Source organism: Ascaphus truei, chromosome 17 (assembly GCF_040206685.1).
Source record: "Ascaphus truei isolate aAscTru1 chromosome 17, aAscTru1.hap1, whole genome shotgun sequence".
Taxonomy (NCBI): Eukaryota; Metazoa; Chordata; class Amphibia; order Anura; family Ascaphidae; genus Ascaphus; species Ascaphus truei.
In genome coordinates this window covers 22,953,108-22,972,952 of record NC_134499.1, presented here as the reverse complement: position 1 = coordinate 22,972,952, position 19,845 = coordinate 22,953,108, and the positions used below count along the sequence as shown (strand labels likewise).

General features: G+C 39.8%; 1 protein-coding gene across 1 annotated transcript in view; it reads left to right on the top strand.

The window, feature by feature from the left end:
• Positions 1-19,845, top strand: part of SUCLG2 (succinate-CoA ligase GDP-forming subunit beta) — a 164,880-nt gene that overhangs the window by 70,378 nt on the left and 74,657 nt on the right. Inside the window, exons 7-9 of the mRNA XM_075574278.1 lie at positions 355-451; positions 15,840-16,001; positions 19,678-19,820. Coding sequence (XP_075430393.1) covers positions 355-451; positions 15,840-16,001; positions 19,678-19,820 — 402 coding nt within the window. The remainder of the gene's footprint in view (positions 1-354; positions 452-15,839; positions 16,002-19,677; positions 19,821-19,845) is intronic.

The following is a 19,845-nucleotide window of genomic DNA, read 5'->3' as shown; positions in this document are numbered from 1 at the left end:
TCGAACATTCATTTTTTTACACGTCCCAAAAAATCTTTTTTGTAGGTTTAAAGAGAAATGTCTGTTATTCCCCTTGCTAGAAATAATTGTTTTGTGTGTTGTGCTAAATACTTTTTCTATAGTGTTGGGAGAGTCCTGCAGTGTGTTACTGTTGATATTTATCGTCGTTTAAAAAGTCTGTGATTAAATAAGATGTCTGTTTATGTGAAATACATTTTTGTAATTACAGCCATTTTTTCCACATTTGTAATGCTGCCAAATGTAAAACAGTTTGTTTTTAATGTTTCATAAAATGTTCATCCTTTTTGTACTAACATCCTTGCATTGTAATTCTGTTTGTTTAATGAAATGCAGGCAGCAGATCAAATTAAGAGACTGTATGATCTATTCCTGAAAGTTGATGCCACTCAGGTTGAAGTGAACCCCTTTGGTGAGACTCCACAAGGACAAGGTAAAATAGAAGAAACATTGTATAATTCTGTTTTTAGAATATTCATAGCTTTTATCCTTTGAGAAGTTAAATAATTCAATAATTTGGTGTATTATTGCTACTACAAAAACAATTCAATGCAACAGTATATTTGCTTTTTAAATTCAAATCGTACAGTAGTGTGCTATAAGTAGAGTTTTTTTTTTTTAGTTTTTTTTAAACCGCTCATTTTCTCTAATTTGGTACCTTTGAACTGCCCCAAAACATAATTGAGGTTCCAAAATACGTGGTCGGAAAACTAAAGAATAAACCACAATCAGGTTTTGGCGGCATTTTCATAAGAATAATGTATGTAATGTAAGTCTTTATATAGCGCCATTAAGGTACATGGCGCTTCACAGTAGTAATAATACACTTGAGATTAATTTAAATAACAAATACAAATAACAGATCATGGGAATAAGTGCTGCAGACATAAAAGTAACATTTCGGAAGAGGAGTCCCTGCTCCGAAGAGCTAACAATCTAATTGTTAGGTAGGAAGAACGTACAGATACAGTAGGAGGGCATTCTGCAGGGGGCCAAGCTTTATGTATCGTGTATAGTATTGGCCACGGTGCTACTCATATGCTTCTTTAATCAAGTGGGTCTTAAGGTGGGGCTTAAAGGTGGATAGAGAGGGTGCTAGTCGGGTATTGAGGGGAAGGGCATTCCAGAGGTGTGGGGCAATCAGTGAGAAAGGTTTAAGGCTGAGAGGGCTTTAGATACAAAGGGGGTAGAGAGAAGACATCCGTGAGCAGAACGGAAGAGTTGGGATGGTGCATAGCGAGAAATTAGGGCTGAGATGTAAGGAGGGGCAGAAGAGTGTAAAGCTTTAAAAGTGAGGAGGAGAATTGAGCGCGAGATGCAGGATTTGATAGGAAGCCAGGAGAGAGATTTCAGCAGGGGAGACGCTGAGACAGATTTAGGAAAGAGTAGAGTGATTCTGGCAGCAGCGTTTAGGATAGATTGTAGGGGAGACAGGTGAGAGGCAGGAAGGCCAGACAGCAGGTTACAGTAATCGAGACGGAAGAGAATGAGGGCCTGAGTCAAAGTTTTAGCAGTCGAGCAACAGAGGAAAGGTAGTATCTTTGTAATATTGTAGAGGAAAAAGCGACTGGTTTTAAAAATGTTTTGAATATGAGAGTAGAGTGACCCCTAGGCAGCGTGCTTGGGCTACTGGGTGAAGGATAGTACTTCCAACAGTAATGTGGAAGGAAGTAGTAGGGCCAGGTTTGGGAGGAAGTATGAGGAGTTCTGTTTTTGACATGTTGAGTTTAAGTCGGCGGAGGGCCATCCAGGATGATATCGCGGAGAGACATTCAGAAACTTGAGAAGTGTTGAGAAAGTGGAGCAAGCGAGAGAATACATGACGTTCAAGGAGTTTAGAGGCAAAAGGTAGGAGGGAGTCGATAGTTGGAAAGACAGGTAGGGTCAAGCTTGCTGTTTTTGAGCAATGATATAACTGTTGCATGTTTTGAGGGAGGAGGGAAAGGTACCAGAGTAGAGGGAGGAGTTAAAAATGTGTGTGAGCATAGGTATTATTGTAGGAGCAAGAGGTTTTAGGAGACGGGAGGGAATGGGGTCATGAGGGCAAGTGGTAGAGGGATAAGAGATCAGCACATTCTCCTCTGAGACAGCAGAAAAAGTCAAGGAAGGCAGGAGGAGAGTTACAGTAGGAAGTGGATTAAGATGGGAGGAGGTGGAAACAGGAACAAAAGAACGATTCCTGCACTCCTACCATGTAGGCTAAAATAAAACAGTGATTTCATGAATAAGGGTTATTTAGTTAAACTCTTTGGCCAAAGCGTTATAAGCCTGCAGCCACGTCAAGGCATAACCAAATTTGCATGTACCTACACAGTATGTAATTATTGTCCTATGGACTAGTAAAAATTTTGAGAAGGCCCTGAAGGGGTTAAATAAAGCATATGCGTTTGTGAATAGTGCAATTAAAACCTGGCCAAAGCCAATATCATAGTTGCCTTTTAATATAGAGGTAAGCTGTGGATGCACAAAATCCCTAGTGCGAATATAATATATTCGGTGTAGGTACCCGCAAATTTGCCGTGCAGGCTTATAACGCTTTGGCCAAAGGGTTTAACTAAATAATCCTTACTCGTGAGCTCACTATTATATTTTAGCCTAATTGGTAGGAGCGCAGGAATGGTTATTTATTTTTATTTTTTCTATATGTAAGGCAAATCTTTTTACCAGCAGTAAACTTCTGAAGGGAGGAACACAGTAATATGTACAGTCTTCATTTTCATAAGAATACCTGGAACTTCAGGATCTTCGTGCATGTACAGATACTCAAGTGGTACTACTCACTAGAGCTGTGCGAAACGCCGCTTTCCTAATCCCCCTCCCAAATGCTGTTCCCTGCGAAAAACTTTGCCACACCTCAACAGGCTAATAATGTCCCAGAATCTCGCCAGACAGTGAGCGATACATGGCATGCACCCTATGGACAGTCTGCAATAAGTGAATGTAGCCGTTTTAGACGGTTTTGCAAATGAGCATATTTTACATTAAATTGGCTTTATCTTTGGCGAAGAGGCTGTAAAACCCGACTGAGCTGCAGCTTTCTTCGCTACTAAAAAAAAAAATGGGTCAGTTTTGCGTGATGTCCTCGTTGCAAAAGGTTTCCCACAGCTATACTACTGGGCCACATACCGAAAAGCAGCGAGATGGTAACGTCCGGGGGTCACATAGCAACAATTTATTTCACGTTGTTAGTCCAAGCTGCCTTCTGTTGCAGATAATTGCGGTTTGTTAAAGCTGCTGTTAATGTGTCCGTTTTAAGGTGTGGGTGGTTCACCTGATGAAAATGTCTACTCCATGTTCCAGTTGTCAAGTCGGTGAATATGAAGGTGGGAAGAAATGTTGATGCATCTTACGTGGTTTTTAATGTAAAGATGGTCTTTATTATAAGCCACCCAGATCAATTTGAAATTCTTGACAGTACTTTTTTTATTATTATTTTATTATCTCCCCCCCCTCCCCCCCCCCCCCCACAAAGTTCTAAAATCAATTTTTGTGCAAACTAGTAATCATTCTGTCTAAAGGCTCGTGCCACTTCATCAATGCCAGGTGAATTGGCAGCGGGCTACGGAGAAACTCGCCTTGTTCTGGAGATTAAAATCCTTACAGTATTACACTTTCATAAGTAAAAAAAAGATGCATACAGAAGTATTTGTCTTAAGGGAAGCAGCATTTTTTAAATTAAATTTACAACTCTGGAAAGTGCCATTGTGTTTTGAAAGCCCAGTTCCCACGTATAGGTATGATGGAGTTCTGTACTGTTCCACTATACCAGGAGTAGCCCACTCCCGTTCTCAAGGGCCACCAACAGGCCAGGTTTTCAAGATATCCCGTCAGCACAGGCCACTAATTGAGCCACCTGTGCTGAAGCAGGGATATCCTGAAAACTTGACGTGTTGTTGGCTCTTGAGGACTAGAGTTGGCTATCCCTGCATTATACAATACCCTTTAGTCCCAGAGGGCACTGTAAAACAAGGCATCACTGGATCCTTTTGCAGGGGGTAGATCCACAAGGCCGACACTGAACAGCATTATTAACCCTCTGAGTGCCACCTGAAGTAGGCACCATGTCATCGGGTCTGGCAATCCAGGGCCTCATGACGTAATGGCTACGTCATGAGTTTTCAACTCCCTTTTTCTTTTCTTTTTGCGTCATCCGTGATCCCACTGTCACATGATCATTCCGAGGAGCAGTCACATGATCGCGATTTGCTGCAAGGGCTGTACTGTAGCGCTCTGGTGCAGCATCCCCTCTGGCGCTCAAGAGGTTAAATACATCAACAATTATGTACACAACTTTAATCAATTGCATCTCCATGGCTGGAAGACAATCCTGTAGTTCTTTTCAAAATACTAGATCACTCATGACGGTATTATAAAGCAGTTCAAACATGATTCACGATGGTGCCAATTTTTGATGGGCCCTCAAAGTATTTCTTCAAAATAGAAATCGAATGTGTTATTCATGATTAGATTCCTGATTAAAAGACAATAAAGTACATTTGGTAAACATTAATTGACTGTGAAATTACCGAACAATGTTTTCCTAGTTGAAAGGGGAATTTTGTGATGGTGTGTTGCATATTCATCAAATAAAGTATGTCTAAGGCCGCGCCTATAGTGACGTCACCCGTCGCCACAGGGAAAGTTATATTTCGCTGGGCGTCGTCGTCGTGGATTTCCGGCCATTTGATTGGTTCAAGGGCCGTCACATGAGGCGACAGCCCTTGAAAAATCAAATTTTGCCGGCTACCAGTTTTCGCGACGTCGCATTATCGCCGTCGCGCTTACTATAAGCACACATGGCGGCGGCAATGCACTTGTTTTCAGGCGACGTCGCCGGCACTATAAGGATGGCCTAACAGAGTGTCAGGTGCTGGTTTAAAAGGTTAATGAGGAGATTGCCTTTATACACCTAAAATATTAGTGACCTGAGTGAGCTCACTGCAAAGAAGATACCAGTACATGTGATGACTGCGATTGGCAGACGTCATTTGATTTGGAAACAAAAACAAAGTTGAACCACAAATAGGAAGCTTCCAGAGCATTGAGCTGAAATGAGGCAAAGCATTTAATTCCTGGTATGGTGTCTGTTTTCTGTACTTTACTGATGTACATGGAAAGACTGTGGGTTAACATTTCATATATACTCAGAAACTTGCCTCTCACCTAAAGTGGAGTATTCATATATTGCACACCTTTCCGAAATGGGATAGGTTAAATACCCTGGTACAACAGGTTTAATGATTGAATTACAGCCGGTTAATTAATTAGCAGTGGTGTTTAATTGAATGTTGCACTGAAACTTGCACTAACTGCCTTGTCTAATGTTAATTAAAAGCATATTAAGATGCTTAATTCTAACCATCATAGAATATGTAAAGTTTATTAATTACCAAGTAATTCAGGCACAAAGGAATTGTGAGTAGAGCTGCGCAGATTACTGTCTGGTAGGTCACAAAACGGCACAATTTGCCCGATTTTACAGTCGGTGAATAGACATGAATATGGCAGAAGTCGCCTATAGGGCTTTAAGCAACTTGACTCCTTTCGGTGCTAGCGGGGCCTTCATATTGGCGAAGCATAAAGTACAAAGGTATTGTAGCCATTCAAAGTGCTGAATATGTAGCCTCTTCACAATGGACAAGTGGTCACTTTGGTAAATAAAGGTGGTCTTCTTTCTCAAAACGTAGTCTTGCATGATGTATTGCAGTAATAGAGCAATACGGCCTCCGCACTACTTATAAGTATATATTTTTATATCGTGCCCACAGCTGTACTTGGTGCTTTACACGAGATACAGTACAGGGAATTATAATACAAGTGCAATAAATAAGATCAGACAATAGGAAAGGAAATCCCTGCACCGGAGAGCTTACAATCTAAATGGTATGATGGGAATCTTACACAGACAGCAGGTGAGGGAATAAGTGTAGTAGACGGCAGTTGTTGGTAGAAGTGACTGTGGATGTGATAGTAGCCATAGTGTAGGCCAGGGGTGCGCCAAGTCGGGGGTGCAAAATGTATTTGGGGGTGGCGCTTAGAGGACCTGCGCTCTAACCCACAACATTGAAATGTAATGCCGGGGGAGTGTGCGAAGCCTCTGTGAGTCTCTTACGTTGTCTCCAGCGGGTTCTGGTGATGCGTCGCCATGACAGCATGGCGTCAAATGATGCAGCTGGGTCACATGACATCAGAAAACGCCAGAGAAAAGGGGGAGAGCAGGCAGGGGGGCGCAGACAAAGTAGAGTGCAGGAGAAAAGCAGCCGTATAGCGAGAGATCAGAGCGGATATGTAGGAAGGGGCAGACGAGGGAAAGCCCATGTGGAGCACAGGAATTATTTTACTAAACCTCTGCATTTTACGGTGGTTCAAACCAGAAGTGCTCCAGTGTTATGTATTTCTGTATTAAGTATATGTGTTGGTAGAAGTGGATTTTGGTGTTTGGAAGTACAGTACAGTATTTATTCTCCCGTCCATCTCCAAGGCAAAGTTCCCAACATTAAAGCAGCAGACGAAGCAATATCTTGTGTCATGTGTTTTTTCTAATAAATCTGTTCCAGTTCTGTACTGTGAGAAAATACTTGTAGCATTTTTTTATTTTTTTTACAAAAGCCGAATTACATTTTGTAATGTATTATAATGTAACAAGCATTTTTTGTTTCTATAGCAACCATTTACAAAGTCACATCTCCTTACTCTTCTGAAACAGGCTTTGGCACACCCCTTTTTGAGCCCTGCCCTCTCTAGCAATGCACCAATTGTATCTAGTGACTGCCTGGTCACATGATCTTCCCCACAGAACTTTGCATCTTTTGTCCTCTCCTGCTGCACTGACAGACATTTAGTGAACCCCTGAGCCAAATCTTCACCAACCGATCACAGGAGAATGGATCGATCTGCAACTTAGCTAATGACTTATCATTAGGTGGATTGTATTGATGCACATAGTATTGATGCACATATTAAAGGCGTAAAATGCAAAATTAAAAAAATAAAACGGCAGCTTGGACTGCTGCTTTAACTGGTGCTTTAACACAATGAAAACTGGTTAAGGATCTTCTCTGCCTTAAGGACACTTAATCTATTTGAGAATGTAATGTTTCAAATTGGACACAAGTGTTTTTGAGTCAAATGGATTCATAACTACCCTGATATTAGATTTAAATTCTGAAGTAAAAACCAATACGGTCTTTTTATCTTCAGATATAAGGATTACAGCTCATCCGCAGCTACTATAAACCTGCCAGCAAACGGCACTTCAATCATTCCATTTTTCAATTTAAGAATTGTAAGTCAATTTTGCTATAGTCTAACTTAATAGGAAACTCTACCCACCTCATACATGCATTATATTAGAAGTTTGCGCAGTGAGTAAAAATGCTATAAAATGTAACTTTCTGTTCTTTTCAAAATGATCATCTCCAGCAGGGCAGTCACATAATTTAATTTAGGAAGTACTATTTGAGAACAACTGAGTTGAGCTTTACTAATAGTGTGTGAATTGGGGATCTTATAACTGTTATTTTGCTCTTAACAGCTCTTAACAGCTCTTAGCCCCAAGGGAGGGCTGAAACAGATGATAATGAATTTGCATGCAGTGCCGATGGTGTATAATTCACCGACCCATTGAACTCCTGTCTTGCAAATCCTATGGTTGTTGGTAACTGAAGCAAAGAAAAATGAGAGCCCGTAGTTACTAAACCGTCCTATGCCCTTTACATTGGCCTAGTAAAGGTGCAACATTCACATTTTGTAGTCAAGCTGCTGAACATTATGTATCCTTTGCATATATTCTGCAAGATCCTATATCTTGAGATGTCTTGCAGGGATTTAAAAAAAATGTCGTCCTGTTGAAGTCGCCCTATTTATGAAAGCATCAAAAACGATGTTGCACACCCATGTAGTCGATGCAGTATGCAAGATGCCACTGCTTTCATCCTCGTAGACCATTGTAATTTGGGAGTAGAATATTTGTAGAGCTTTACATAGAATTACGATAAATGTATTGTTGTTCGTTACTCTGTACGAGTCATCACTTAACTGTAGTAATGCATGGCTGTGGCTAAAATAACCACACACAAAAAAAAGACAGGAGGGCTGGGTCTACCATGTCTTATGTCCTATTACAAGGCAGCCCAGAGAAGCCAACTAATACTATGGCACTCTAACCCAGTCCAGAGACGCTGGGTATCTTTGGAAACGGATTCAGTTGCCCCAGTTGAATTAAGTAATCTTCTGTGGTCCCCAGTGAAAGAGACCCGCAATATTCAAATCCAGCCAAATTATAGCCCACTCGCTCAAATTATGGGACTCGGTTGCAATTCGACACCTCCTTACAATACGTAATTCTCTTATGACTCCACTATATGACAACCCAGAATTTGGTCCCGGAATGGGCCGTAATAGGTTTAAAGACTGGAAAACAGCAGGGTCACAAGATTAAAAGATGTAGGCTCAGAGGGATTTCCCAGACCCTTCGAATATTTCCACAAAGAAAGGCTATCCCAAACAATCAGTTCCTCCAATACCTTCAATTGAAGGCCTTCTATAACAAAATCCGACCCCCCCCCCCCGAATTGCTAACTAGATTTGAGTCACTTTGTCTAGCAGATAGAAACACATCTGGACTGATATCTAACCTGTATGGGTTCTTTGTTAGCCCTCCTCCTCATATGAATCAAAAACTGAAATATATGCTCCAATGGGAGGGTGATCTGGGGGAGGAACTAGACATGGAAGATTGGAATTATATTTTTCAAAAAGTTGCCACATCATCAATGTGTATCACAATCAGAGAAAATGCCTATAAAGTTATGATGAGGTGGTACTTAACCCCCACGAGACTAGCTAAATTAATCCCAGAGTACCCAACAATATGTCCAAAGGGATGCGGAGTACTAGCCACATTTATACATATGTGGTGTGGGTGCCCATTCATATCAGCTTATTGGCTGGAAATCAAAATGTGGTCACTAAGGTTTTTTGGTTTGGACCTACCATTGGATCCCTGGTTATTTCTATTAATCAAACCATATTACCTCCTTACGAGACATGAGAATAAATTACTGTGCCACATATCTTCAGCCGCAAGAAGCGAACTAGCGGCAGTATGGAAGCAACCAACTATTCCCTCAATCCCTAAAGTTAAAAAATAAAGTCTGGCAGATTTGCTGCATGGAAAAATTGGTTGGTCTTAATGACACCTGCGCAGATTTCCAGAAGGTGTGATTACCTTGGATTTTGGGTGCTGGTCAACCAGAAATTAATACCCACATAATTTTGTTGTTAAAAATGCTGTATATATTAACTGTTTGAATGAATATTATAGGATGATTTGATAGGTAAAATTCTAAATGAATGTGTTCTTTCTCCCGTCTCTATTTTTTGTACCCATCCCCCATCTTTTATTTTCTTCATTTCCCCCTCTCCCTAAAAATTTTAATAAAAATTAAGTTTAAAAAAATAAAAAAAAATCCTCTTAACGTTTAACACCATAAATTTAAATAGAAATGTAAATGCAGTTAAAACATGGTCCCATCATTACTGTAAATGTATGATGGTCAAATAGTGTTTGTGTTAGCAGTGCAGGATATATACTGTATCTATATATCCTATTTTATTGATTTACAGATTATGTAAACATTCAGCAATGCGTTGGTGCAGGTTGTATTTTAATGTTAAAATGTAAAATCTGTTGGCATCTGTTTCGAATTGGAAGTTTCCAGACATTTTTCTGTAATTTCGTGTTTACGTAACTATAATTGCAAAACGGAAAAGAATATATTTGGCGCCTGAGGTTTAAGTCTCGGTATAGTGTGACAAATATCACACAGATGTAATATACAACCATTAGATGTTTGGTAGAAGACAAATGGCCTTGTTTGCTCCAATCGAAACTCAATGTAGATGGATTTCACGTGCACGAATTAAAAGAAAAATAACACATAGCATAATACGGTTTGGTGTTTGTGACCGCACAAGATATGGTGCTAGAAGATCGCCTCAGAGGAAATGGGTGAAAATAACAGGTGAGTGAAAAAGGGAAAGCACATTTATTAAAAAATAGTATAAAAAACAGATAATGTAACAATACAAAGTGACCACAATAATATATATCGTAATGAAAACTTCCAATCCGCTGTAATGAATGGATGCCCTACTTACTAGACGCACTTAGGATGTGCGCGATGGATATTTATAGAGTATCCCCTCACATCGGTGGCAGGATAACCTGATAGTCTCTGTTGTGTGACGCGTCCCAGACCAGCAGTTGTTGATCTCTCCAACGGAGCTGAAGGGTGCCTGTATTTGCACCGTTCTCTCCTGGTGCCTCCTGTAGTCTCCATGGGCTCACCTCTCAAGTCTCGCAAGAGGGGAGAAAAGCCGGTTCTGGTATCAAATCAGCTGGGGACTGTCTTTAATGCTGCGGCCAGGGTGGCGCTGAGCGTGCAGGCGTTCATGCGCGGCGGCGCAAGCAAGCGGCAAATTCAAATTTGCTTGCTTGGCAAGCAGCTAAACGCCGGGCATGCTCAGGCGCTTGCTCACACTTAGGCGCTTGGCTGAGACTTAGGCCTTGTCCAGGGTGGCGCTGAGCAGGCGCGCTCATGCTGGCAGCGATGAAACAAATTGCGGCAATGTGTGTGGCCAGCGTGAGAGCGCTCGCTCAGCGCCACCCTGGACAAGGCCGAAGTCTCCACCTCAGTGCACTGAACAAATTTGGCTATGCAGGGCTAAACGGAATAACACTACGTGTTTCGAGAGTAGCACTCTTCTTCAGGGGTGTGATGTGGCAATGGAGCTGGATCCGTTGTTAAATAGTCCCTTCAATCAACATTCACCTGTTACACTTGTGCACCTATCAGCACATGCAAACTTGCATATTGATAACACGTTAGTGAAAACGTCTGGTCATCTAAAAACAACGGGGGAAAAAATCACAAAAGATGTGCACATATAGATTGTGCAAACACACAAACTAGCAGAAGTAGCCTATATATTATATATTGTTTATAAAACAAATACAGATTCTATTGGGTAGTTAGGAGTACCCCCCCTTAATGGGGTGTTAACTCTTACGTAAGGCTGGGGCCATGGTGCCTTCGTCCGTGCGGAGGCTGGTCCGTGCGGAGGCTGGTCAGTGAGTGGGCGCTTACCTGGCTATGGTGTGGGGTCATGCCTTGTGGCGTCACTGAGCTGGTTCGCCCTCATTAGGCGAACCGCTCACGTGACCGCCTGTCGCACCAAGAAATTCGTTTGAACTGATTTCTTGCGCAACGCGCACCCCCGCCGCATGGACGCGAGCACTGCCTTAAGGCAAACTGTTCGCTCAGCTTTCGGACGCGTCCACACTGTCTGCGGTACCATGGCCCCAGCCTATGTCTGATAGTACCAAAGCTCAATCTGTATGTATTCTAATGACATAATCATAGAGAACATAACCAATCTAATGCTTTTACATATTATAATATTCACTGCTAATAGTGCTATATATGTTTGTTAATGTCACTATACACATGTTTCTTACATACTGTACAGTGATAGTGTAAAATATGCAAAACTAATCAATGATGGAAATGATTTATACACCTTGCAGCGCCAAATGGGCTCTGTTCAATCCAAATATTGAATTTAAATTCAGATTTCGCCAAATCCATGTTGAATGTGTAGAAATAGAATGATGCATCAATCTAAATACATAGTATTCCTTTAATACGTAATATTTTTCCATCCATGCTTCACTATTATAAAGGCCAATGTTGTGAGTGTATATTTTAGACCTCTGATTGGCCTGATTGTTGGTGGGAATATCCCTACATCTACGTCAAGAACCTCAATAGTGAAGTTCATAGATCTAGTTTATGAATATTATGATATAACTGAAAAACACACAATGTGGGTAGAGGACAGAGGACCTGTTGCCATCTGTTTCGAATTGGAAATTTCCAGACATTTTTCTGCAATTGGTGTTTACTGTACTTAACTATAATTGCGTTGTATTATTATAGAAGTAACTTGTCTCAGTCTTGATCAATTTGTTTACTTCCATGGAATAAATAATGGGTTAATTTTTTTTTTGACTGTCAAAAAGCCTTCCGAGGCGCACAACAAAATAAACGCAGTGTTATCAGAAAATATTGGTCTATTAAACTTCCACATATAAAGCCGTATTTGGAATGCATTTGCCTAATCCCATAATACAAATAACTGTAAACGGCACAGTTCTAGAAGCAATTCCTAATTAATCAAGGGAAAGTAACCATAGATTTCCTTTAAGGAAACAAACCACTAGAGTATACAAAAGAAACCATGATAATTATTTTAAATGGTATAGGCGCCAAAAAATAGGATAAGAAAACAATATAGTGTAGTGTTTCTAATTGGATTTTGAGCACATTAAATTATACTAATTGCACTCAGTTTGACTTGAGTTCTGGCCAAATGTAATACCTAGCATGGGTGATTGTTTTTCTCCAGGCCCTGTTATCCGTGTGCACAATAGGAAGTATAGCGCACAGCCAAGAGAGGGGAGGTCAAAAAGTGTATCCAAAAATGAGCTGTATTCGTCCATTAAAAACGGAGGTCTGACAATCCTTCTACATGTTTCGTGCAATAGCACTTTATCAAGGAGTAAATACAGAATAGACAGCACTCAAAAGCGTATAAATGAATATGTGCAGGGTGCGTATGGAACACAGGGGGACCCCAATTCCCCCTAGAAACAATTGTAAATACAAACTAAGGTTCCAGCACTCACTGACCTAGAGAATAATAGATTCAACACGGTAAATGCCAAAGTAAATAATTTAATGTATGCACAAGATAATAAATTAAACCTGGAGTGATGTGGCATTAGTGGGTAGACAAAAACCCTACAGTGAGGGTGGTAGGGGACACTGGGATAGGGAGCGAACAATAAACGGACAGTGGGGAAAAAATAAAACCAATGGGGGAGGGTAATCAGGGGGGCAATGTTTCGGGGAATAACCCCTTCCTCAGGCCCGTGCCCTCGGGTCTAAAGGACCATAAGGTACTTCCCTGGTCCCTAGTCTCTCCAACCACCAAAGCAGCACCCAGCAATCACTATACAGAGTTTAAGCTCAAAATGTCAGAGTCCTGTAAACAGCCAGAGGAGAATGCATGAAAGCTGTCCAAACCAACATGTCAAAAGTCTCATCTCACGTCTCTTCCCCTAACTCCTGCTGCTCTAACATCACTGCCACATTTTACTCCTCAGCAATTATTTTAAGCTAATCTCCATGTGGTGCAATGATGGGTAGGCTATTATAACTTGGAGAGTGATGTTAGAGCTGCATCACACTCCACGTGACTTTCACATCTAGCATATAGACTCCACATCTCCATTTACACACACACACACACCTTGCACTACAGCATACGACTATACTATTGGCATGATTTGTAATATCTTACAGCCTTGGACAAATATACAACAACACAAATATAGTGCAACAGATAACATTAATTTTATTTGTCATTATGTCATTTTATTTATTTTTAAACATACACTTTATGTTCATTTCACCAGTGTGTACATATATTACGTTTGTACTATTAAAAGTTAAGTTTTAACCGCCTGAGTGCACCCCCAAATGTGCTTCTTTTTGGGACAGCAGCTGTTTCTTCAACTGCCGTCCTTTTTGATAATACACATACAATACAGAATAACATAAACACACCCCACCAAACGTTGCACAAGTGCATGTCCGTCCGTGTCTCTTTAATACCACCCGACCCTAGGCATAAGGGACTGCGTGAAAGTGCCGGCACACTGGAGCTCTGAATTGGTGTGTTTATATAACAGGCCTGTACGTCGCAAATTCTTTGGTACCCTTTACTTGGATTCCATTGAGGATCCCGTCTGGTGTACTTTCCTCCTGCTGCTGTTTTGATTGATTCTCCATTGGGCTTTACACCCTTAAGCCAGCGTCTGCTAATTCTGGCGGGCTGCTGGCTGGGCTCCTGGTCACCTCCGGTTAATCCTAAAATCTCTTGGGCTCGAGCAGATCTGCCCGTGCGTTCCCTGCAAGGGAGTCTTCCAGATCTTAGCTCCACCTCTCCAGAGCCTAATCTCATGGGCTGAGGGACTGTCCATCACAGTTCACATCCTCCTGCCCCAGAAGTGGCTCCCTGATGGAGCACAGCATGCTGGGAGTTACTGTTCCCTATTGAAAGAATGGGGCAGTTTGTGTGTTGACTGCATACATCTTACCAGGGGTTACAAATCTATACATATTGTGAATATATACATTAAATATGTATTAGTTTATAGCTACTTCTAGTAGTGACATGGACTCCGGCAAGGCTTGATAGTGTACATAAAAAGAATAGACTGTTTCCATAAACCTCTGAAGAAGAGTAGGGTTTATGTTGTTGCCGCTGCTGATTAGAGGAAGCGCAATTATCCAGGGAGAAGAGATCATTCACAAAGCTCATTCTCTTTAGGGTAAATATAACTTGAAGACCATATTCAACAGTATCACCCATATGATTCCCACTTCCTGTGCCAGCAGGTCACAAGTGTAATTGTTTGGCTTTTCTTCCGAATTTGCTGTAGAAGACACAAAGCATGTAGTCACTCTTGTTTGATTTGTATTACAGCATGTTTATCTTCAAGGGAGCCGATCATAAAATCTGTATTGTATACTAGCATAAAGTAATGTATCTCTTTAATTATTCGGTTAGGTGTGCTTTTGTTAAAATAGCCATTATCTCCATGATTATATTTGGGTTAAGACCCCATATTACACTGAAATGTGTTATGCACGCTCTGGAACAGGAGTCATTTAGGAAGATGGTTGTTTGTTCTTTTTAAGGAAAGTAAATATAGAAAGCACGATGTTCACGGTTCAGTCAAAATGTTAAATCTGGCAGGCAGCTTTAATCTACGTCTGAAACCAAAGTAAAGTTTTATAGAACTCCTATCACTCTTTTTACACTGCTAATAAAATCTGTCTAGCAAGTCACGAGTTTCACATTGTGTCTCCAGCCTTCTAATGTTCTTCCGTACTTTCATCTACTGAAGCTGGGCTAATAACATGGTCTCCAGTGGCAAATCGGTGCTTTATCAACAAGGCGACTCCTGTTACTTCTCTCAACTTGCACTGGATTGTTACAGAGCAGATTAAATCGGAAGTGTTCAAATGAAATGAAGCGCGGGTTTCATTTGTTTATGCTCTTTTAATTCTTTGTGTGTGAATAAACTAGATTAAAAGGTTCCACATGCTGAAAAGCATTTATTACAATAAAGGAATATGATATGTAAAGTTGTTCAAACCCTGAATCATATCTTCTTTTATACCTTCAGGAATATGATCACCGTTGAGGTGTAAGCCATTATTTTCCCACACGAGAATAAAAGCTTTGTTTTTACGTAATTTAATTTGAAATTTTCATCACGGTTCTATTATTTTCTTTGCTCTAGTATCATTTTATCAAAGTACCTTTTTTAAGATCTTAATTTGTTGCTCACAATTGTATAGCCCCAACTAAAACAATAGGAAGACCTGTTTTAAATCCCTTTTGATTTATATTTTAGGTTAATTAATTTATTTTCAATTTCATTCCACCATGTACAGTACCAGTCTGATTTTGAGTCTTTTCTTGGATAACAGATATTCTGTCCTTATTATAAGTGTATGTAATAACTTTTATCTTGCATTTTATCTTTATCTTGCATTTTATCTTTATCTTGCATTTTATCTTTATCTTGCATTTAGGTTTATCGTTCACTAAAAAGTAAAGATTTTTAATTGACATACCGTTTATTTTTTATTTGAATGTAATATTCATTTCTATCTCTGTAGTTGTGTGCTTTGATGCAAAAATCAATTTCGACGACAATGCTGAATTCAGACAAAAAGCGATATTTGCCATGGATGACACGTCGGAAACTGATCCCATTGAAAGCGAAGCTGCCAGCTATGATCTGAAATACATTGGCATGGATGGAAACATTGCTTGCTTTGGTAAGCACAGAAGTATTTTAACAAATGGTCACTAATGTAAAGCTATTGTTATAATAGAAAGCATAAAATGTGTGCATTTACCGTAGCTTTTAGTTAGCAGTTGTTTACATTGTTAATGTTTTGAAAAGATCCACGTATTGCAATAGCACATAGTCACATACAGTAAATTGAAGATATAGCATCCGTTTCATAATTGAGGATATAAAGTTACATTTTAAGATTTTGGGCTTAAATAACTCTCTGAACTGTGACAAATACTAAGGAATATATAGTACGTACTGCTTTATTCTATAGATTAGACTTGTTTATCCTTTCTGTAGAAGGAATGCACCAGTGACTCCGAAGTTCTCTAGTCTAGTGTCATAGCTGTGTACAGAGGTCACATCATGACAAACACGACTAGGGACCATATTTATGAAATGGCGCTATGCCGTAAGATGATATCTGGTACCGCACAACCTGAAGGCGCATTCACTTCAACCTGCTGTAAGTGGTCTTATTGCATAGCACTGATGACTAAATATGGGCCAACTCCTGTTGTTCTTGGGAATTACCCAGGCGCATAGAAGTGGGTTGGCTTCTCTCTTGGCCCCAGACTCATTGAGTTTTATCATGCCTAAACTCCCATTCACAATTAAAGGAATAGGCGTTTAGACGTGCTAAAGCTTTGTACCCTTTAGTTAATCTGACCCTTTTTTGGTATTGTATTGTATGTCTTTATTTATATAGCGCCACAAGTGAACTCGGCGCTTCACAAAGAATACAGTACGGGGAATTATAATACAAGAAGCGCAGCAAAATCAGACCATAGGAAAGGAAATCCCTGCCCCGCAGAGCTTACAATCTACAGACAAAAGTGCTAAGGCTATTCTTTATATATCCTTTTTTAAAAAAAAATTTATTGGAAAGTCTCTTCGAATCTTTTGAAGCAACAAAACATCCAAGATTATATCTTTTTTATTTATTTTTTAATTATTTTTTTTTTAACGATTTTTTTAAAATGTATTGGTCATCTTTTGGTTGCTATAGCAACCGTTTAGAACTAGGGTTTTTAACCTTTTGTAAATTATCAACCCTAAGGGACCAATAAGGTCCCCAATTACCCCATACCTATAATCTTATATGACGTACCCTCTCTCTTAAGTACGTGTAATAAACACAGTGTGAAAATGGGTGGATCCTTATCGACCATGCATTTGTGGTGAAAGAGAAGCTTTCACACGATGTATCAGCCACATGTTCTTTTAACCGTATAAAAGTAATCAAGTGTTACAAATAAAGAATGGAAACGAATGTTGGTCTAATTTTAGATCATTTTTAATCACCCCCTGCAATCACTCCATGGGGGCGAAATCACTGTGGTTAAGAACCCCTGATTAGGAAAGTCACAATTCACTTCCTCTTTTGAAACAGGTTCTCATGCACCTTTTTGAGCTCTACCCTTTGGCAACAAAGTATCACAAACAGATCTGTTGCAGTTTTTCCAGGAATCTGTTGCCAAGCTGACAGCTGTAACCATGTGTTGTTACCCTTGGTAATATAATATTACATTGCATCTGTAGTATTTTACATACTGCAACACTGTCAGAAGGCACAGCAGGATATTGGCTGATCGATCACAAGAGAACAGATTGATGGGTAGCTTAGGTAATTATTTATTATTAAAGCTACTCACATGCTGCATATACTGTAGTACAATGGGAAGAAGAAAAAAGGTGGATGCAGGACTGCTACTTTTAAGTGAAGGCAGAATGTCAATATTTTAAATCAACTAATCGATTGCATTTAGTTGGCTAAATAACTTGGTGCTAAAACACAGAGAAATTTAGTTTGTTCCACCATTCACAGGTCATTGTTCTAAAATGTACTATCCATTTGTTTTCTTTGGGTAGACCACAATTCAAGTAGAGCTAATTTGTTCCAGTGGTACACAAAGTCTTACTCTTCACGGAACAAACATTAAAACTGATTGATTTGACCGTTTAATAAACCCAACAGTATTATTACACTGAGAACCCAAAAGACTATATTAAAAGTAACTTTTTAAATGTAATGAAGAACTGCTACCATACCAGAGGTGTTTACTTTCTAGATGGGGTGGACAAAAGGGTTTAACCGTTCACTGAACTTATTTAAACGTAGATGCACCAACTTGTTCACTTCCATTTCAGGAGAACACACACACACACCTCCCAACAGCATGGGTGATGCACGCTCAACGTTCTCAACACAGATAGGACAGTTGCAAACACATTTTGAGACCAAGGAGTGTGTCCTCAGATGTGTAGTAAATGGCCCATCATTCCGAATTACAAAATAGTTAAGCAATCATGCGTTTGTACAATACATTGGGCAGGGATACCCGAGTAGTGTGCTAAAGTAAACAAAAATAAATAATGCATTCAAACGTCTTCTATTTGAGCATAATAAAAATATTTTGATGTATTGATGTAATTAAAGGATCATATCTATTTTTTTTTTATTTTTTTTTTTGATCCTGCTATTCTTTTTTCCATGCCTAAAGTCCTAATTTATTATGCTGGATGGAATCCAGATTAGAACCATTTCACCTCTATTTCTGACCTTTTAACAAACTTTCCGTAAGGGTATAGCCATTAACTACTGTAATGCAGGAGAAATCTGAAATGGACAGCTATCCTTTACATATGTTTCACATGCATTCAAAATTAATCTCTTCAATCTTGTGGAGTTCTTGGGTGCCATAAAGAAACGATAATTGTCCTTTATGAAAAATATATGTGTTATAACGTAAGATGGGGAAACGAACATGAATATACCTGTTTGGTAAAGATGGTTATCCTTCATAGCAAAAAAATGACCATTGAAACTGTCTAATGTAGCTTGCACGTCTAATAAGTTGTAGTAGGGACTCCCAAACGTATAAATTACTATCAAGTCAGGATCATAAACTGGTTTGTCATCCATCAGTTTGCTGTAAAACTAGACAATATGGCTAAAGCCAACTCTTAGGAAATTGTTCTAAACCTTCCCTAGAGCAACATTTGTACATCTTATAGTGGATAATACAAGGTAGAACAACCTCCGAAGAGGAATACATTACCACTGTAGAGAGATGAGGCTGTCTTACAACTTGTAATGTATGTGCGCAGTGATAATCCACAAAGCCTGACTTTACCAATTTATTAGACACCAGTGTATAATTGGTCAAGGATTGACCTAGTAGTTCAGTGGTAATCTCGCTGCCTTTAAAACAGGTGACCTCTGTTCGAGTCCTACAGGGCAAGTTGCTTCCAGGGCCGCAAGCAGCAAAATTAGATTGCAAGCTATACGGAACAGGGACGGGTGCTTTTGAAAAATTCTGTATACTGTACAACTCTGTACTTGATGATCTCTACAAAGAAAGAAAGAAAGAGAGAGAATATTAATTTTGGAAAGGTAGGGACACCGGACAACAAAGCAAGAAAACCTAGCTTAAAGTTTACCATTCTGGTCACTACTGGATTGCTGATGTTGAACACTAACAGCAGTTCAATGAATGAGAGAAGCACTCTCTTTATATTAGTTTGAAATTAAAACTAGTTATTTCCCCACATGGCACACATTCAGTTCAGTGTTCGTCTTTATGGGAGATTAGCTGGTGCATTAGTTAAAAATAATTTCCGTTTTCTGTATTAAATTCTTTATTCTTCAATAGTAAATGGAGCGGGTCTGGCTATGGCAACCTGTGATATTATCGACCTGCATGGGGGAAAACCAGCCAACTTCCTGGACCTTGGAGGAGGTGTGAAGGAGGCTCAAGTATATCAGGCATTCAAGCTGCTCACTGCAGATCCGAAGGTAACTGCTGCCATGTTTCACATCT